The sequence below is a fragment of the Chiloscyllium punctatum genome, chromosome 25 (genome assembly GCF_047496795.1).
Source record: "Chiloscyllium punctatum isolate Juve2018m chromosome 25, sChiPun1.3, whole genome shotgun sequence".
In the NCBI taxonomy this organism is placed as follows: domain Eukaryota; kingdom Metazoa; phylum Chordata; class Chondrichthyes; order Orectolobiformes; family Hemiscylliidae; genus Chiloscyllium; species Chiloscyllium punctatum.
In genome coordinates this window covers 48,101,597-48,120,755 of record NC_092763.1, presented here as the reverse complement: position 1 = coordinate 48,120,755, position 19,159 = coordinate 48,101,597, and the positions used below count along the sequence as shown (strand labels likewise).

Here is a 19,159-nt window from a genome sequence, read left to right as displayed (position 1 = left end):
TGTTTCCATGCTGTATGATTCTAAACACTTCTCCACCTCCTTTTCATTTTTGACCATTCTTCTGAAACATTGAATACCCTTGAATTTTGAATTCCCAATCTTGATCAGAAATTAGTCACTTGCGTAGAGTTGATAAAGGGCTTGGAATAGAGCCGTGGGTGTGAACTCATGTTCTCAAATGATACCAACTCCCTGTGGAAAACGTAGACAGATAACAAAGTCAAGAGTACTTAATTGGCACTTTGGATGTTCTGTTATCATAAAATAACATAAATGTTATATATAGACGCAAGTTCTTTGTTCTTTGTAAAAATAAATGAAGTAGTATTAAATGTATGTATCTGCTTATATCTCTTTGTTTCAGATGATGTGTGAGTGAGAGACAATGTCAGCAGATTTATTACAATGGTTATCCGTGCTGGAGGGTTCTGAGCATTCCTGGTACCCAGGGTCATGAGAAGTGTGTCTTTGTCTGGAAATGGAAATCTATACATCTATCTCCTAAACAATGAATTTGCAGCACCAAGCAATTAAGTACAGCAATAATATTTAATGCTATAATGTTGATATGGGCATATTACTTGATTTCTGCTGGGGCTTGCTCAAATATATATTGTTTAATACATTAAAACACTGAGCAATGCAGATTTTGCACAGGTGGCTTTGTAGTAATTGATGAGACTCCTTTGGTCATGTTTAGGCCCTGCAAAGCTGATAAGGTTACCACAATTTTCTTGTACAGAATCAAGTTATGAGTTTGCCAGATGGTTTGTTTAACCTCAAATGCTTACCAACAGACTAAGTAAAGCACTCACATCTGACCCATTAAAGTGCGTAATTGTGAACTAAGGTGATAGTTAAAAACATACCCACCTATCCAGACACTTTTAAAAATCATTGGTAAAGCACTGTAAATAATAAAAATTAATGGGAGATTGGATAGGGAACTGGAGTGAAGTATTGGGTTTAAACTGTTTGCTTGTGATAACCATCTGTCTCTATAATACCTTAATCCAAGAAGCATCAGAATATTAAACGTTGCACCCAGTCATGTAGAGCTGCAGGGATATCAGATATTTGGGATGTAATCCAGCCAGCTGCTGCTCCATTCCTTTGTGGTTGTAATGGAGTAAATATGATGATCAGAACCTCCGATGCATCCATTCTGGAAGAAAATTCAGCACAATGTGTTTCGTTCAATCTCTTTTATTTATTCCAATCTCCTTTCTCCCTTAAAGGCAACGAGCATCCTCTTGCTTCAGTGACCTTTCTTCATGCGTCAGCTTGCATGTTATCAACTGTTAGAGACCTCACTGCCAAACCCGACCTTGTAAATCACCTATTTATCATATATTAGTTCTTCACAGGCAGAGTTATCAAATCAACCTAGCCTAGGGCAACAGGATAAATTCAGTCCACCCTACACCCATGTGGCTGAGATTAGTTAATATATCAGGAAGCTGGATTCTCACCTTGAACCACTGAGAAAAGTATGTTTATTGAAGAGTTTGCGTGTTAGCCAGAAGTTGAGTGCAGTTCCACCAAATTTGACTGAAAGTTCTGGTAGATACTGAATCTATCTTAATTTTATCTCTCCTCACACCCCCCATCTTCAATTGTCAGATATATTGCTTGTTAGATTCCATCACATTCCTGCTTCTCGCTTATTGTGGAGTCATACTTATTAGAGCCTGTGTCTTTCTATATCTCTGTGTTGCTCTCTCTGGCTGCTGGAATATTGCCTGGGCTAAAAAGGAATTTATATAGCTCCATTCATAACCTCAGGATGCTGCAAAGCATTCGACCGTCAAAGAGAAGTGCTTTTGCACTATAAGCACGGTTGTAGGACAAATGGAGATACAGTGCTATGGTTCTTGACTAGGTTTACACTACAGAAGCAAACTGCACTCCAGGTTCTGTTTATCTTTCCTGAAGTTATTAAATTTGCTGGAATACAGCACTGAGCAGTATGTCTGCCATATTGTTTCTATTTGTGTACTGGTCCCATTACATAGGCTTAGACAGTAATAGTCCATGGGCTGTTCTGTCATGTGAATAATGTCTAATACCTGATGAAGGAGTAGCGCTTCTAGTGTTTTCAAAGAAACCATTGGACTATAACCTGGTGTCATGTGATTTTGACCTTTTCATGTGAATGGTATTTAATGGAGGCAACGAGGGTTTCACCTGCTGGCTGGAGAGCTGACAAGCCATGTATGTTAGTTCTTCTGGCATTTCATTTTGTAGATCTTCCCAATCAGGCAGTCAATTAGGAATAGCAGATTTTAGCTGAGATTTATTGCCTTACTGTGGAAACCACCCACCTTGAATTAGAAGGCTGGCAGCTGTACATTGCTGAGCAGTATCACTGGGGGGATGAGACTCGGGGCTACTGAAGGACATAAGACACTGGTGTCAGGGGAGAGTCTACAGGGAAAAGGACAGGAATAACAAAGACAGGAGGCTTTCTCCCAGTGTCTTATACCCTTATAATTGGTCCTTCCATCAGGCTGAAGAAGCTTGACACCCCTCACCCTAGCCCACCTTCACACCCCTCACCCTAGCCCACCTTCACACACCCAGAAGACTAGAAATCCTCCAGCAAGGGACCAACAGGAGCATTCAATCAAGCAGGCAGGTGGCAGGCTCCCCAGCTACCAACCTCCTGCTTGATGAAATACTCTGTCACCAAGCTTGCCTTGAGGGAGGGTATTACATTCTCTCTGCTGCATTCTTTCTGAGCCAGCTCCTTGCGGCAAAGTTTACTAGAGTGTGGTTAGGAGCAGAATTCCTGACTTTTTCTTTCTTTAACCATGGGGGACTGACTAATTGTAACAGCACAGCAGTTGTTGCAGCTGACATTAATTTTCTCAATGCTGTTCATGAATCAAACCATGGATTTCCTTGGCTGTTAGTTCACTCTGGAAACATCAGAGAAACCAGGTAGCTATTTGTTTTAAAAAAAGCCTTTCACTGTTTGCAATGTAGTTGGTGTTGTATTTGATGCTACGTGATTTTAAAGGGTCACAGTCTGTGCTTTACTACTGAGTTCACTTCAGGTGATTTTGATAAGCAATGCTATATTGGCTTCAACTAACTGGTCAGGGAAATGTTGCTTTTTTTTTGTGTGTAGCAGTGGATGAGGTGTCACTGAAATCTTGTATCTTAAGTGGCCCCAATGGTTCAATACCCTAATTAGTGGTAATGAGCTCCACAGACCAAGAATACCATACTTTGATCCTGGTCTCTGTTGAATTAATTGATCTCAGCTCGGGCTGTATGACAGTTGGTCTCAGTTATCCTGGGCTAAGGAAAGGAAAATTTGACGAGTTTCATGTTAATAGTCTCTCTTTTTATCAAGTGTTCATGTGTGGGAATTGTATGATAATAGGATCCGGTTTTGATATACCCTGTGTCAGAAAAATAATGGGAGAGAATCTTGAGGGGAGAAAATACTTGTTTCTCTTCCACATATATTTAAGTATATCATGTATTTACAAGTTAATTGAAGGCAGTTATTATAAAGCTGCAGTATACACTTCAGTTGTTGGCTTTCAAAGGGTGCCATTGTGCTGGATGGGTAATAGAAACTTGGTTCTGTTAAAACAACAGCCTAATAACTCCTCTTCATCCTCTTTTTAGATTCCAAGCTGGGAAAGGCCTGGTATTGTACCCAGAGATCGGCGACAAGCTGGATATAATCTGTCCGAAAATGAACAATCAAGACCAGTACGAATATTACAAGCTGTACCTGGTGACTGAAGCCCAAGCAGAAGCATGCAGCACTGTCATCAACCCCCACTTGCTTGTTGCATGTAACAAACCTGATAAGGAAATAAAATTCACAATCAAATTCCAGGAGTTTAGCCCCAACTACATGGGCCTAGAGTTCGCTCGAAACAGAGATTACTTCATTATCTGTGAGTACCCGTTAGATAGGGACGTTATGATTAAGTTGTAATAATGCAGGATTTGTGGTAATTAAATCTAGGTCAAACTCAGTGATTATTTGTTTAACTGAGTAGTATATACATTCTACATGAAATAAAAACTCAGCTGACTGAATAGTTGTGATTAATGGATGGTTTTTCTGTCTGGAGGGAGGTTTTTAGTGAGATTCCCCAGGTATTTGTGATGAGACCTTTGCTGTTTCTGGTTTGTATTAAGGACCCAGTTTACCGGACACAATTTCAAAATTTCCATGTAATTTAAACTTGTGAACTGTAAGGAGGATAATGTAGTACTTCAAAAGGAAATAGACATGCTGGTGGAAAAGGCAGACCAGATAAAAACCATTACAATGAAGTAATTCATTTTGGTACGGAGAATGTGAGGAAACAAAACAAAGGAGGAATACAGTTCCAGAGGGGGAGCAGGATTTTAATGTGTATAAGTCCATTGAAGGTGGCAGGTTGGTTTGAGAGAGCAATTCATAAAGCATGCAGTTTCCTAGATCATCATCTTAGAGCACTGAGGAGAAAAACAAAAGTTATGTGAAACTTATGTAAAACAATGTTTCAGTTGGAGTATTGCATCTAGCTCTTGGTGTCACACTTTAGGAACAGTGCGAAGACATTAAAGATAGTACAGAAAGGATTTGTGAATAAATTTCCAGAGTTGAGGAACTTAAGTTACAATAAGATAGATATTTTCCTTAGAGAAAAGATTTGGAGAGATTTGATAGAGTTCGAAGTTCCAAGTCATGAGGGATCGAGACGGAGACAATAGAAGGAAATTGTTCCCACTGGCATCATGGTTGAGGACTAATTTAATATAACTAGCAAAGGAACATAAGTGGCATTGGAGTATTTTTACACACTGAGAATGAATTGCCTGGAAGTGTGTGGAGGAAGGTTCAGTTGTAGCTTTCAGATGGGAATTTGATGAGCGCTCGAAGGAAAAGCAATTGCAGGGCTATTGGAAAATCTGGAGTAGTGAGGACAGCTGCACTGCACTTGCCTAGTGCCAGCACAGACTTAATGGGCTCAATGATATCCTGCTGTGTCTGTGACCATCCTATGGTACTGTGGTTCATTTAGATTTATTTTTAAATAGTAATGATCACGTTGAAAATTTACAAGTAGCATTTTCAGCTTTTGATTTTCCAACTTGAAACATGTACTAAAATATATCCAGAACTGAAGTAAATCATGTTCTGACAACACTGAAAACCCAAATGGGACTTTTTCTCATTTTGCGGTTGATGGGGAAATTGGGTAAACATAAAAACTGAGGGGCTATTTGATGTAAATTATGACTAATGACAGTTAACTTCCTCTATTGCTCGTTTTATTTAACAAAAAAGTTAGTTAATGACTGTTCACAGTAGCAGAAAGAGGAATGTATTAAATTATGCATTGAAATGATGAAATAAGGAATTAAAATGTGAGAGATTTTTTAAATGCGTTTCAATAGGAATGTTGCCTCACTAACTTGATGCTGCAAAATCAACCAATTTGATTTTAAGTTTCCAATTAGGCAACAAGATTTAGTGGTTACAAATATTTGATTCAATAATGTATTGGAACAAATAACTGGATTCTTACTTTTTAAGATTACAAGATAATTATAGATGAGGAAGCCATTCAGCTTATCCATCTAGAATGTCTATACGGATTCCTAATTGCAGCATCTAGTTGGTTCTTAAATGATTCTATGTTTAATCTTTGATATTATATTTGGTGTTCCATTCCTTTTCGGGCGGTCTTGATTGTAAATTCAATCTTTGCAATTTATACCTGTGGAGCATGGTTTTACTCTGTTTAGTTTGAAATAATGGTTTGGATCTACCAATTTTAAAATTGCTTCTCACTTGCTTTTACACCAGTACATATTATTCTATAAGACAGAAAAGTCCAACAGCTGAATAGTATAAGCTATCATTTTCTCCCCCATCTAAAGAATTGGGGCAGTCTGCTGCACCGAATACAGGATGTCTGCAGCCATGAAGGAGTTAATTGGCTGCTAAGAGGCTGAAGGCTGGATTCCCACCACTTGGGAACGGCAAGTGCCAGCTAAGAGAGCTGCCAACTAACAAGAGGCTGGCATTTCTCCAGTAATGTGGGACAGAGCTGTGACGAGTTGGATCAGGATTTGAGAAGGTGTTTGGGGATATCTGCAGGTAGAAAGCTGGCAGGTTCAAAGAGCTGGTGGCTGGAGATTTGAGAGGCTCATGTGGAGAGAGCAACCTGGTGGAAAAGGGGTAAAAGCTGAAGCAAGGGCCCTCCAAACCTGTCAGTCTGGACACTTGCCTTGGACCACTCTTGCTGCTGCTTAAAACCCAATGACAGTGTCATTAATTTCCCACGTAAGGGTTTCGATTGACTCACCTGATGCTACCCAACTGCTACTTTTGTTGTAGGGGTGTGCAATGGACATGTGGTCATAGGACGGTCACTGGGTAGCTTTAACAAGACCTCTAGTTCAAACATACTGACGCGTAATGTAAAACCCAGCCTCGAGTTCCTCCAGTCACTGCTTATCATTCCAATCTCTAGCATGAGGGACCAAATCGGCTGTTCTTGCATGGTTTCCAATGCTTGGATGTCTTCTTTTGTGGCTCAATAACCCAAATGTATCATTAAACTCTAGCTGTGGTCTGACCAGAGCATTCTATAGTTTTGTGATGACATGCTCTGAAGTAGTTTTCATCCTATAATCTGCCATTACTGAGTAATTGGGACAGAGGTGGAGGGAATGGGTTTGTATTATGAACTAATTTTCTCTTACAGCAATAAATTCTTGTTTCCATTCTCCCTCCAACTGAATTCCTTCTGAACCATGGGGCATTGCTTTACAGATTCAAGTAGGGATCACCATGAACACTCAAGACTGAAATCAAGTAAAGCCTGTTGAGTGCTGACAATTAAGATGTGTTTTCTTCTGAGAATCAATGAAGAGAAGGAAATATTTTAGTAACTAAAACAAATAGGTCCAGATTGATGAAATGACTCCTGGTATTATGCCCAAAAAATGTACCTCCTGCTGAATTATGCCCAATGTAGAATCATATTCTGGTTACAAAACAGATGGAGATCATTTAACTCATCTTTACTGTGCTGCTGTCTGGGAAAAACAATTCAGCTATTGTTTTTCCCATTGCACTGTAAATTCTTTTCTCTCTTCTTGACTATAAAACCATAAAAGAAGTGGAAAATCTAGCCCCTGCTATAATAGCACCTGTATCTGCTCTGCCGTTCAATGAGATCATAGCAGATCTGGTAATCCTTGGCTCCACTTTCCTGACATTTCCCCATAAACCTTTGTTTTTTTTTTAAAAACTGATTATCAATCTATCTTAGCCTTGACGATTCTTAATGATTCAGCCTTGACAGCACTCAATGGTAAAGAATTCCACAGATTCATCACTCCATGAAAGAAGAAATTCCTCCTCATGTGGGTCTTAAATGGTGACCCCTTATTCTGAAATTATGTCTTCTAATCTAGATTGTTCACAAGAAGAAATTATTTTTCCACATCTACACTCTCAAGTCCTCTAAGAATTTTGCATGTTTTAATTAGATTGCCTCTCATTCTTCGAAATTTCAATGAGTACATAAGTCCTTATCCAGGTCCCTTTTGGAGCTAGTAAACTGTAATTGGACAATGAATTGACTGTGGAAGAATTAGTCCTAGTTAGTTTAGTATACTTGTCTCACTATGCAGCCAAATGATTACTTACTGAGATTTTTTTGGGGAAGCAGCACATTAACTGTATTAAGAAGCAGTTGGATTTACCTTGCCATGAGACTGCCAGGGAGAGCAGGATCATGTGGCATTGCATCTCTCTCTGTGATGATGTCTCCTGTGTTTCTTTAGCGATGACGCAATTAGACTTAGTTTCTTACACTTTCGTTAGCTTGGAACCTGCTTTGCTGGAGGCAGTGACCTGTTAGGAATACTGGTAATTATATTGATGGTGCTGCTAACCTGAATATTCATTCAGTTGTTACTCTCTTCCCTTGTTACCCATTTTCTATTTAAATATATATATTAGTGACTTTACAGAGCATTTGATATATTTCCAGCTCAAAATTCTCCCAGAACCTCAAACTATAAAACCCCTTACTGAGCTTTTCCTCTTGCAATCTACAACCCTTTTAAAATCCACAATTTCACGTTTAATTAGGTGTACTCTTTCTTTTAGTCTGGATTAGTCATAACTTAATAACTGATAGTGGACTCAAGCTCTGCGGTATGGTGGCTCAGTGGTTAGCACTGCTGCCTCGCAGCATTAGGGACCCAGGTTCGATTCCTACCTCGGGTGACTGTATGGAGTTTGCACATTCTCCCAGTTTCCTCTGGGTGCTCTGGTTTCCTCCCACAATCCAAAGATGTGCAGGCCAGGTGAATTGTCCATGCTGAGTTGTCCCATAGTGTTCAGTAATGTATATGTTAGGTGCATGAGTCAGGATAAATGTAGGGGAACAGTTCTGGGTGGGATAAGCTTCGGAGGTCTGTGTGGACTTGTTGGGCCGAAGGGCATGTTTCCACACAGTAGGGATTCTAATTCTTAATTTTGAAAGTGCCACATGTTTTCCAACAAGAATGCTTTTGATGTTCATAAGAGACATTAAATCAGATCTTCAATAATTTTTTAAGTCATTTGGGACAATGTATTGACCTACTTTGTGTTTGGATCACTGCCATTCTCCTCTGTTTCTTCCACCTTGCTACTTCTCCTCTTCCTCCCCCTTTTTCCCATTCCTTCTTGCTCCCTTCATTTACCTTGCTGCCCATTCTCTTTCTGCCTCCTTTGCATCCCAGTACCCCTCTCCTTTCTCGTCAGCTTTTAAATTGATTGATTGATTTTCTGCTGTTAGATTGTCTTGGCTACAGAGCGTCAAGGCGATTAACATTGACAGCTGCCCATCGTGGTTAACAGGGTCAAGCTGTCTTCAATCACTCCGTGTGCTTCAGTGCTGGTAGTGTATCTAACAAACTCAACTGCCCAGCATGTGTTTTTATTTAATTGTCTTCGAGTGACAAGCAGAAAAAATGTAATCAACAGTGAATTCCCAGAACTTCTAATAAGGGTAAGAAAGTTTCTTTACAAACAGGAGAGATGGGAGGAGGGCCAGGATTGTTGGATGTACAAAAATATGTGAACCATTGAGTTCCATAAAATAGCTCTTGGTTTGAGTGTCTCATAAGATTGCTTCACTTGTTGCAGATAAGAGCTGTCAGTCCTCTCCCCAGGATACGTTAAAGGGAGTGTAGAGAAATAAAAAGTTATATTTATGTCGTACCTTATCACATCATCTACAAAACTCTTATTATGCCCATTAACTGAATCTGGAACACTGGCAATTGTGTAAGTAAATGGTACGCCACACTATAGCCTAAATATGTATGACCAGTAAACTTGTCCTTTTTGAAGTTTGCCAATGGCCATTTTACAAATTAGCTTTTTCTCGTCACTTTTATTGTATACTTTAGAGTTTTCCAAGACCAATGTAATCTCTTGTGAGGATAATGGTGTGCCTTTGTACTATGTATGGCTAACATAATCTATGTGTGACAGTTAATCCTGAGTCAAAGTCACTGGAGAAAGCAGAGCATTTTCTACATTCTTCTATTAAATTCAAGAATAGAAAATACCCTATTCCTGGAGTAATGTGTGGAGACCAAACTACACCTCTAAAAGATATACAGAGAGTTGATATTAGGATGGAAAATGAGACTGGATAAGATAAAATTATGCTGTTTTTAGGATGCAAAAGAAACTAATGTGGATACTGATGAACAATTTCACTTGGTCCAGAGCAGAGGATATCACCTGACTCAATGGGAAATCAAATTTAAAATCAATCCAGAGAAATAATATGTCGGTGAGCAAGTTATTGCTCTGTTTGATACTGCTATTAACAAGTCGAATTCGCAAAAGTAGCAGTACAGAGGACTATATGGAAGCTGACAGCTTCACACACCTTTCAGGTATAGCAGATGCCATTTTTATTTGGAAATTTTTTTTAGTAATGTAAGATCATCTAAGCATTGAGGGAATTTTTTATTTTCATGACAGGAGGTGGTCCAGACACATGGAGAAATCTGCTGCTCTTTGACAATACAACTCCGATGTTGATTTCTCTGGATCGTCTTCATTGGCTTTGTACTAAATATGCTTTTTCTGAAGATGTTACTTTCTGTGAGATAAAGTATTAGGAATTGGTTACATGAAGAAAGTTGAGTACAGCAAGGAGAAACAATTCCTAGTGGCTAGTGTGGTGGAGAGCTCATCTTAGACAACCAATGTGTGTGGCCATATGTTCAATAAATTTGTAAATGCACAAAGAAAAACACAAATCATCACAAATCACAATGTCTCGTGTCCCCACTTCCCACTAGCCAGGTGACTGTTGTGGCCCACTGACCTGTGGAAACCGCCTGGGCTGTTTTAATTCCATTCCAGAGATCCTTCTATGTGACAAAACTCATTTAGAATATCTTTTATCTGAGGGTAGGCTTTAGTTACAGGACAAGAGAATGTAGGTCAGGGTTTAATCCTGAGGGAAAAGCTGTCTATTTTAAACTCCTGTTCTATTCTCTTTTCATTTAGTGTTTGCTGACCTCTCACTAGATGATCTTTTCATGCTCCTGGGTGCACAACATTGGGCTGAGGTACAACAGAAACATCTGATATTAATCTTCCAAGATATAGGACTTTTTTAAAAAGTAGTTCAGCATGAGCTATAACAGTTTGGCCTTGTCCAGAACGATTTTATGCCTCACGAAAAGTACCGAGATCGCTATACTATTGCTGGAAAGAAAGAGATGGGAGGAGAATGGGGAGATGTTTTTGGTTCCTCGAATTTGAGCCGTATTTGTACTGATTGGACAATGTTGTCATTCTGTTCATTTAATTAAAATCTGTAACACTGTGGTCAACAGAGGATGACGTCTATAAATTGATTAATTATTTTGCAATGTCGAATTAGACATGCACAGGATTCTGAAAATAGGTTTACTTTTAGACTTGAGAGTCCAGTTAATTCCCAGAATAATACTTTCAGTGCACAAATAATCCACTGCCAGTGTTGGCTTATATGTGAAAGGAAAGCAGCTTGAACAAACTACCAGAGGGTTGCTTTAACCAATGCATTTTGAGGTATACTTAATTTCCAACAAGGTGCTTTAGATGGTTAAACAAGAGCAGGAAATCTGATTGATAGGAGGGTTTGGGGAACTATGAAGAGTTTTGGAGCCAATTTAGGTGGGAACTGGGTCTCTGATTATTGCACTTGGGATTGAAGTTAGCTTCCAAACTCGGTCATGCAAATCTGTCTGTATGTTGCAGCTGAAATATTATGGTTAACATATCAGGCAGTCCACCAGTCAATGCACTATATAGACAATTGCCTTACTGCCCAAATTAAAGAAAGACTCGCTGTTAATATCCAATAAGAAACTTGTAATGATGTTGTGATTTGGAGGTGCCGGTGTTGGACTGGTGTGTACAAAGTTAAAAATCTCACAACACCAGGTTATGGTCCAACAGGTTTAATTGGAAGCACTAGCTTTTGGAGTACTGCTCCTTCATCGGGTGGTTGTGGAATACACAATTGTAAGACACAGAGTTTATAGCAAAAGTTTACAGTGTGATGTAACTGAAATTATACATTGAAAAATACCTTGATTGTTTAAGTCTCTCATCTGTTAGAATTACAATGTTAGTTTCACTTCTTTCATATGTAAATCACGCCTTCAACACATTACCTGGGCTGACACCAATTGTTACAGGTAAAAATTGTTACAGTTAACCTGAGAAGGTAGCTTTTAAAAAAAGTTTTGCCATTTACATATGAAAGAAGTGAAACTAACATGGTCATTCTAACAGATGAGAAACTTAAACAATCAAGGTATTTTTCAATGTATAATTTCAGTTACATCACACTGTAAACTTTTGCTATAAACTGTGTCTTACAGTTGTGTACTCCGCAACCACCTGATGAAGGAGCGGTGCTCTGAAAGCTATTGCTTCCAATTAAACCTGTTGGACTATAACCTGGTGTTGTGAGATTTTTAATATTTGTAAAAATGTTGGGTTGTCTGGTTAGCTTCAAACTATGACGAGGAATACAAGACTTGAGTGTCTATACCTTTCATTGCTTCTAATTAGGCTTGAGCTTTAGAGTGCGATTTTCTCAGTGACTTAAACTATTTCAAATTAGTTCAAGAATTCAGAAATACTTCCATCCTGACCATCATCAATATGCTGTAACGTTTCTCCAGTGTTACCACCTGTTGATCTAATTGAGGATTCCTTTGGAGCTTGATAGAGGTGGATAATGCCTTTTTTTTAAAAAAAAAGGTCTCCATTTTGGAACTAAGTCTTCTAATATGATCCACATTTTTGAAACCTTTCAAGTTTAAATGGACTGTGTATATAATTTGCAGGATGAAGAGTAAGTGGAAATGGAAATACATTGAGACAATTGTTGAGGACCAAAGTGTCATACCTAGAATATTTCTTCAACATAGCAGCACTTTGATATCTGTAAAGCTATAATGAAAATATGCAGTTGTGGTTACATTCATAACGAAGCACTGCAGTCTAAATTGATAGCATTGAAGTACTGCATCTGGTGCTATGCGTTTAATTGTTTCAAAGCACATCCACTAACTCCTGTAAAGATTGGGGGCCAGTGAAATACAACAGACACTTCTGCTAAGAGGAAAGGCCTCCAGAGTGAGGAGCATGTCAGAGTTGTATAGAGAAAGCGCACAAATGGGAAACGCATAACGGCAAAACTGAAAGGCACTAATGAGCACAACTATGAAGGGTGAGGAGCATGTAGAAGTTTGTAGAATTGAGCAGAAGACAAATAAGAAAGTAAGTACATTTGGAGATGAAAGATATCAGGATTTAGCAGGTGGCTGTATTTTGGAATTTCTGTGTTTGTTTCTCATTATGATAGTGCTACATCTCCCACATTACACCCAGTCCATGTAAACTTCCTGTCTCCATGATGGGTTACCCCTCAACCCAGCTGCTCTTTACATGCCAGCACCACTCAGGCTCATTGTGGCACCACAAACCTGCATCTTTCAAAGATAACTAATGCAGCACAAAAACCAGCACTGAAGCTGGAACCATCCTGACTTCAATCACTTTATATTACATCACGCTGACCTTTTTTCAACATTGCTGGCTGTTCCTCCACCCTGGAGGTGACCTCAGACCAGCCTGGCTGGGTCTGGTAACATGGTCTGTATGGCAGTCCTCCAGGAAAGGGATCTCTTCTCCTTTGCACCACCCTGTCCACCAAAACCTCCAGGTGCCTGTTGGAGAATCACTCTATCATCTTCCCTTTTTCCGGTACATTCAGATTCTGTCAGTCAGGGGGCAGCGCAGCTTCAGATTGCTAATGTTCATCTAGGTGTTTTGCCATCTATTAAAACATTGCATGGATGTAAGGGATGTCAGTGTTGCAACAAATATGCTTTAAGTGGTAAGTTGTTTCAGGAATGGCGAGTGGTAAGGTAAGGCTGAAATCAGACCTGACAGGCACCATAGGTGCAACAAGGTTAAGTTTGGTAAGATGTATCAAGCAAACTCCCTCTGCCTTACAGCAAAAACCCTCCAAAAGCCTTGATGTAACTCCGACCTAGCCAAAAAAAAGTATGATTCAACCTAGAGTTTAGATTAGATTCCCCACACTATGGAAACAGGCCCTTCGGCCCAACAAGTCCACACTGACCCTGCGAAGTGTAACACACCCAGACCCATTACTCTACCCTATATTACCCCTGACTAATGCACCTAATATTATGGGCAACTTAGCATGGCCAGTTCACCTGACCTGCACATCTTTGGTCTGTGGGAGGAAACCGGAGCACCTGGAGTGAACCCAGTGCAGACACAGGGAGAACATGCAAACTCCACACAGACAGTCACCCAAGGCTGGAATCAAACGCAGGTCCCTGGTGCTGTGAGGCAGCAGTGTTAACCACCCAGTTTACAGTTCTAATCACTGAGAAAAATAAATTAGACTTTGAGCTACAATTGATCGTAAGTTGCTTATTTGGACCAAGGTTAAATTAAACTGAGTGGATTGCAGAGTACACGGTCTTAAAGCTTCCAAGATCATTAGATTTAAAGAAGTGATCTTGTCTGAAATTTTTGACTCACCATGAAACAGGTAGGGATCAAATAAACTAGTTGGAGTAAAAGTAGAGCTGAAGTGACTATTGCAGAACATTGTGGGCTTTGGAGGAATGCTAGTGAGTGCTTCATTGAAGTCTGAGTCATGCTTCATCTGCTTGGATCCTAAGCTAGACACAAATAGCTTGTAAGATATTAGAGGAGATGATATCAGGAATACAATGTTTGAAGTTGCAGCATGTAGTATGTCTTTAAGTAGGGAGGAAAGTTTCTAAGAATTAAACCAAAACTAGGTGGCAAATGTAGCGTCTACTCTGGTACTGTGCCATACTTGCCAGGTCAATTTCCTGCTCTGTACTGAGCTAGTTCAGTTTAACCAGGGCAACACTTTGTGTACAAATCACATCGTTGTTCTTGTACGAGAAAGTGGAAAACACCAACGAGGATTTCCACTCTTGAATATTATCTTATGTCCGCACATCAGAGAAATAAGTTATTTCTGAATTTGTTAATGGTAGAGGAGTTCTATCTTTAATTGCTCCACTGGCAGTTGCCTAGATTCAGTTCTGGAAGTCCCTTCCAAAACATCACCACCTTTTCTCTCCTCTTTGAATCATCCTTAAAACTCATCTCTTAAGCTGTTGGTTGCTGAACGTCAAATGTGTCGTAATATCTCCTTATGTGCTTGGTGTCAAATTTGGTTTAAATGTAACTTTTGTGAGGCACTTTGGGACTTTTGTTAAAGTGCTACATAAATGTGCTGGGGTTAAGCATGGCTTCTGTGCTCTCCCCTATTAAATAGTCTACCTGCATTTAAAACCTAAGTTAAACATTAAAAATGATTACTCGGCCAAGGCAAGTCATTTTTGTTCGAATCTGGTCGGTAAGTGCCAACTATTTAACTACTTAGGGATATTGCAAAAGAACTTCATTTATCCTCCCCTGTTATCCAGAGGAAAGTTCTCACAGCAGAGGTCACTGGGCAGCCGGAACCTGTAGCACTTCAGCTGCTGCTAAGATCCAGAGCGGGAGTCAAATCCTAAAGTTCTAGCATTTAGTATGTTTACCTTTATTGGTCACTGCATTGAGTGTAGGAGTTGGGGAGGTCATGTTGTGGTTGCACAGAACATTAGTTAGGCCACTTTTGGAATACTGTGTGCAATTCTTGTCTCTCTGCTATAGGAAGGATGTTGTGAAACTTGAAAGAGTTCAGAAAAGACTTACAAGGATGTTGCCAGGGTTGGAGGATTTGAGCTATAGGGAAAGGCTGAATAGACTGGTACTATTTTCTCTGGAGCATCAGAGACTGACAGATGACCTTTATAGAGGTTTATAAAATCATGAGGGACATGGATAGGGTCTTTTCCCAAGTTAGGGGAGTCCAAAACTAGAGAGTATAGTTTTAAGGTGAGAGGGTAAAGATTTAAAAGGGACGTAAGGGGCAGCTATTTTACGGAAAGGATAGTGTGTGTATTGAATGAGCTGCCAGAAGAAATGGTGGAGGCTGGTACAATTACAACATTTAAAAGGCATCTGGATGGGTATATGAAGAGGAAGGGTTTAGAGGGATATGGGCCAAATGCTTACAAATGGAACTAGATTTATATAGGCTATCTGGTTGTCATGGATGAGTTGGACTAAAAGGTCTGTTTCCATGTTGCACATCTGTCTCTGGAGCAAAATCCAGAGTTAATGTTTTAAAGTCAACATAATTTCACTTTAGTCATACATGTCCAGACATTAACCTTATTTCTCTTTCCACAGATGCTGCCAGATTTGCTGAGTTTCTCCAGCAATTTGTCATAATTTGTTCTTTACTATTCCGATTATATGTTCTGTCTTACCAGTTAAGCAGCCTCATTGGATATGACAACACAGTGATAGACAGTTGGGAGAGAGTTTCCCTTGATATCTTCTGGATCCCGTGATGTGTCATGACGTTGTGTCAAGCATGGTCAAGGAAACCTCTTGCTGATTATATGCCAGACTGGCTATGTGGCAGGTGATGTGAAAACAATTGGAGGAAAAACCTAGGTCTTATTCTCACCAATCTACTGGTCACAGGTGCAACCTAAATGTTGGGGAAACCCAGCAAATCAGTGCAAAAAAAAACAGCTTTGCAAGTATACTTAGCCAGTGTATTGAGTGGATGATCCATCTCAGCCTCCTCTTAAGGTCTCAGCATCACAGATGCCAGTCTTCAGCCAATTTGAGCCATGCCACATGCCATCAAAAAACTCAGGAAACTGGGTAGACTATGGAACCTGACAATATTTTGACAGGAATATTGAAAACTATTACTCAAAACGAGTTCATAACATCTCTGAACAAGTTGATTTCGACAATATCTATAAATTATGTCAAGGAAGGCTCTTGCAGTACTACGATAATGGTTCTACCCTCTGGACCAGCTGTCCTGGGTATAAGTCCCACCTGTTCCAGAGCTGTGTCAGAACAGGTTTATTAAAAATGTTTGTTACTATCTTAATCTTGAATAATCGTCCCTGCTCTCCATTGAATCCTTGGATGGTCTTGTTGCTTTCAAAGTTAAAGTGAGTATCATATAATGCAAAGGATTCTCAACAGGTTGAGGTCTTTTGTAATTGAATTTCAAGTTTGTTTCCCCAGTGACCTTGGTGTAATAGGTTGGGAGTGCCTTTGTTAGCTGGTATTCCCTGCATTCACAATATTGCTTTTATTAGCTTAGCTGTTTGATGACATGCAACTAGTTTGTGGTTAGGTTTCTATCAACAAGGTAAAAACAATGACTGCAGATGCTGGAAACCAGATTCTGGATTAGTGGTGCTAGAAGAGCACAGAAGTTCAGGCAGCATCCAAGGAGCTTTGAAATTGATGTTTCGGGCAAAAGCCCTTCATCAGGAATAAAGGCAGTGAGCCTGAAGCGTGGAGAGATAAGCTAGAGGAGGGTGGGGGTGGGGAGAGAGTAGCATAGAGTACAATGGGTGAGTGGGGGAGGGGATGAAGGTGATAGGCCAGGGAGGAGAGGGTGGAGTGGATAGGTGGAAAAGGAGATAGGCAGGTAGGACAAGTTCGGACAAGTCATGGGGACAGTGCTGAGCTGGAAGTTTGGAACTAGGGTGAGGTGGGGCAAGGGGAAATGAGGAAACTGTTGAAGTCCACATTGATGCCCTGGGGTTGAAGTGTTCCAAGGCGGAAGATGAGGCGTTCTTCCTCCAGGTGTCTGGTGGTGAGGGAGTGGCGGTGAAGGAGGCCCAGGATCTCCATGTCCTCGGCAGAGTGGGAGGGGGAGTCGAAATGTTGGGCCACGGGGCGATGTGGTTGATTGGTGCGGGTGTCCCGGAGATGTTCCCAAAAGCGCTCTGCTAGGAGGCGCCCAGTGGACCTGACCAGGTAGTCACGGAGGGAACGGTCTTTGCGGAAGGCAGAAACCAAATCATCCGCCGACATGTCCGCCAACTCCAAACAGACCCCACTACTAGGGATATATTTCCCTCCCCACCCCTTTCCGCTTTCCGCAAAGACCGTTCCCTCCGTGACTACCTGGTCAGGTCCACGCCCCCCTACAACCCACCCTCCCATCCTGGCACTTTCCCCTGCCACACCACCTCCCTCACCTCTATCCAAGGCCCTAATGAGCCTTCCACATCCATCAAAGTTTTACTTGCACATCCACTAATATCATTTATTGTATCCGTTGCTCCCGATGCGGTCTCCTCTACATTGGGGAGACTGGGCGCCTCCTAGCAGATCGCTTTAGGGAACATCTCCAGGACACCCGCACCAATCAACCACACCGCCCCGTGGCCCAACATTTCACTCCCCCACCCACTCTGCCGAGGACATGGAGGTCCTGGGCCTCCTTCACCGCAGCTCCCTCACCACCAGATGCCTGGAGGAAGAACGCCTCATCTTCCGCCTCAGAACATTTCAACCCCAGGGCATCAGTGTGGACTTCAACAGTTTCCTCATTTCCCCTTCCCCCAGCTCACCCTAGTTCCAAACTTCCAGCTCAGCACTGTCCCCATGATTTGTCCGGACTTGTCCTACCTGCCTATCTCCTTTTCCACCTATCCATTCCACCCTCTCCTCCTTGACCTATCACCTTCATCCCCTCCCCCACTCACCCATTGTACTCTATGCTACTCTCTCCCCACCCCCACCCTCCTCTAGCTTATCTCTCCATGCTTCAGGCTAACTGCCTTTATTCCTGATGAAGGGCTTTTGCCCGAAACATCGATTTTGAAGCTCCTTGGATGCTGCCTGAACTGCTGTGCTCTTCCAGCACCACTAATCCAGAATCTGGTTAGGTTTCTGACCACTGAACCATTGGTACAATAGATTCCTCATGAAATTGTAGTTAGTTTATTTTTAAAAGCAGACCAAAAATGGCTGATTCAACATGTAGTTCTTCACAAGTTCAGCATTCCTTCTAAATTAGGAGATGGTGTTCATGTTGATTCCAACATTTCATGTCATGTTTAATACCTTTTGAGTTTTTGAGATATTTATTAAGATACAATGAGAGCATTCATTTCCATCTGCCATCAATTGAATTTCAAGTTTCCCTTTTGTTCAGATTGAACATTGAAGACTGAATGTCTGGAGATTTCTTTGTCTTTCTGGGTTGATGGAAATGTTTATACCCCTAGAGAATCGGAAATGTCCATATTCAATTAGGTATTCACTGGAGAAGTGATAGCGACGATAGCTCAAATGTTAGAAGTCACATGATTTACAGCAGCCATTGTAATAGCCTCTTTGTGCTCAGTTTTGGAAGTATTGCGAAAGTTCATAATTTATTGGGGTGATAATTCCCTGATAGCTGGTAAATAGCATTCATACCAATTGCCAGGCAATGGCCATCTTCAACAAAATAGAACCAAACCAATTTTCCATGATATTCATTGGCATCAAATTCCCTAAATCCCTATTATTATACTGGGAGCCTTGGCAGTCTTGACTCTAATGAAGGCTGATGTCACAGCTTTTGTTGTAGCTTCGGCAGAACCTACCCCATTGAGTGCTGCAGTAGATGCTAAGACTGAGGTCATGAGATCTCAACTTATGGCCATA

General features: G+C 40.7%; 1 protein-coding gene across 1 annotated transcript in view; it reads left to right on the top strand.

The window, feature by feature from the left end:
- The window catches only part of efnb1 (ephrin-B1), a 232,508-nt gene that overhangs the window by 140,198 nt on the left and 73,151 nt on the right, over positions 1 to 19,159 (top strand). The window contains exon 2 of the mRNA XM_072595209.1: positions 3,643 to 3,920. Within this exon, the coding sequence (XP_072451310.1) occupies positions 3,643 to 3,920 (278 nt within the window). The remainder of the gene's footprint in view (positions 1 to 3,642; positions 3,921 to 19,159) is intronic.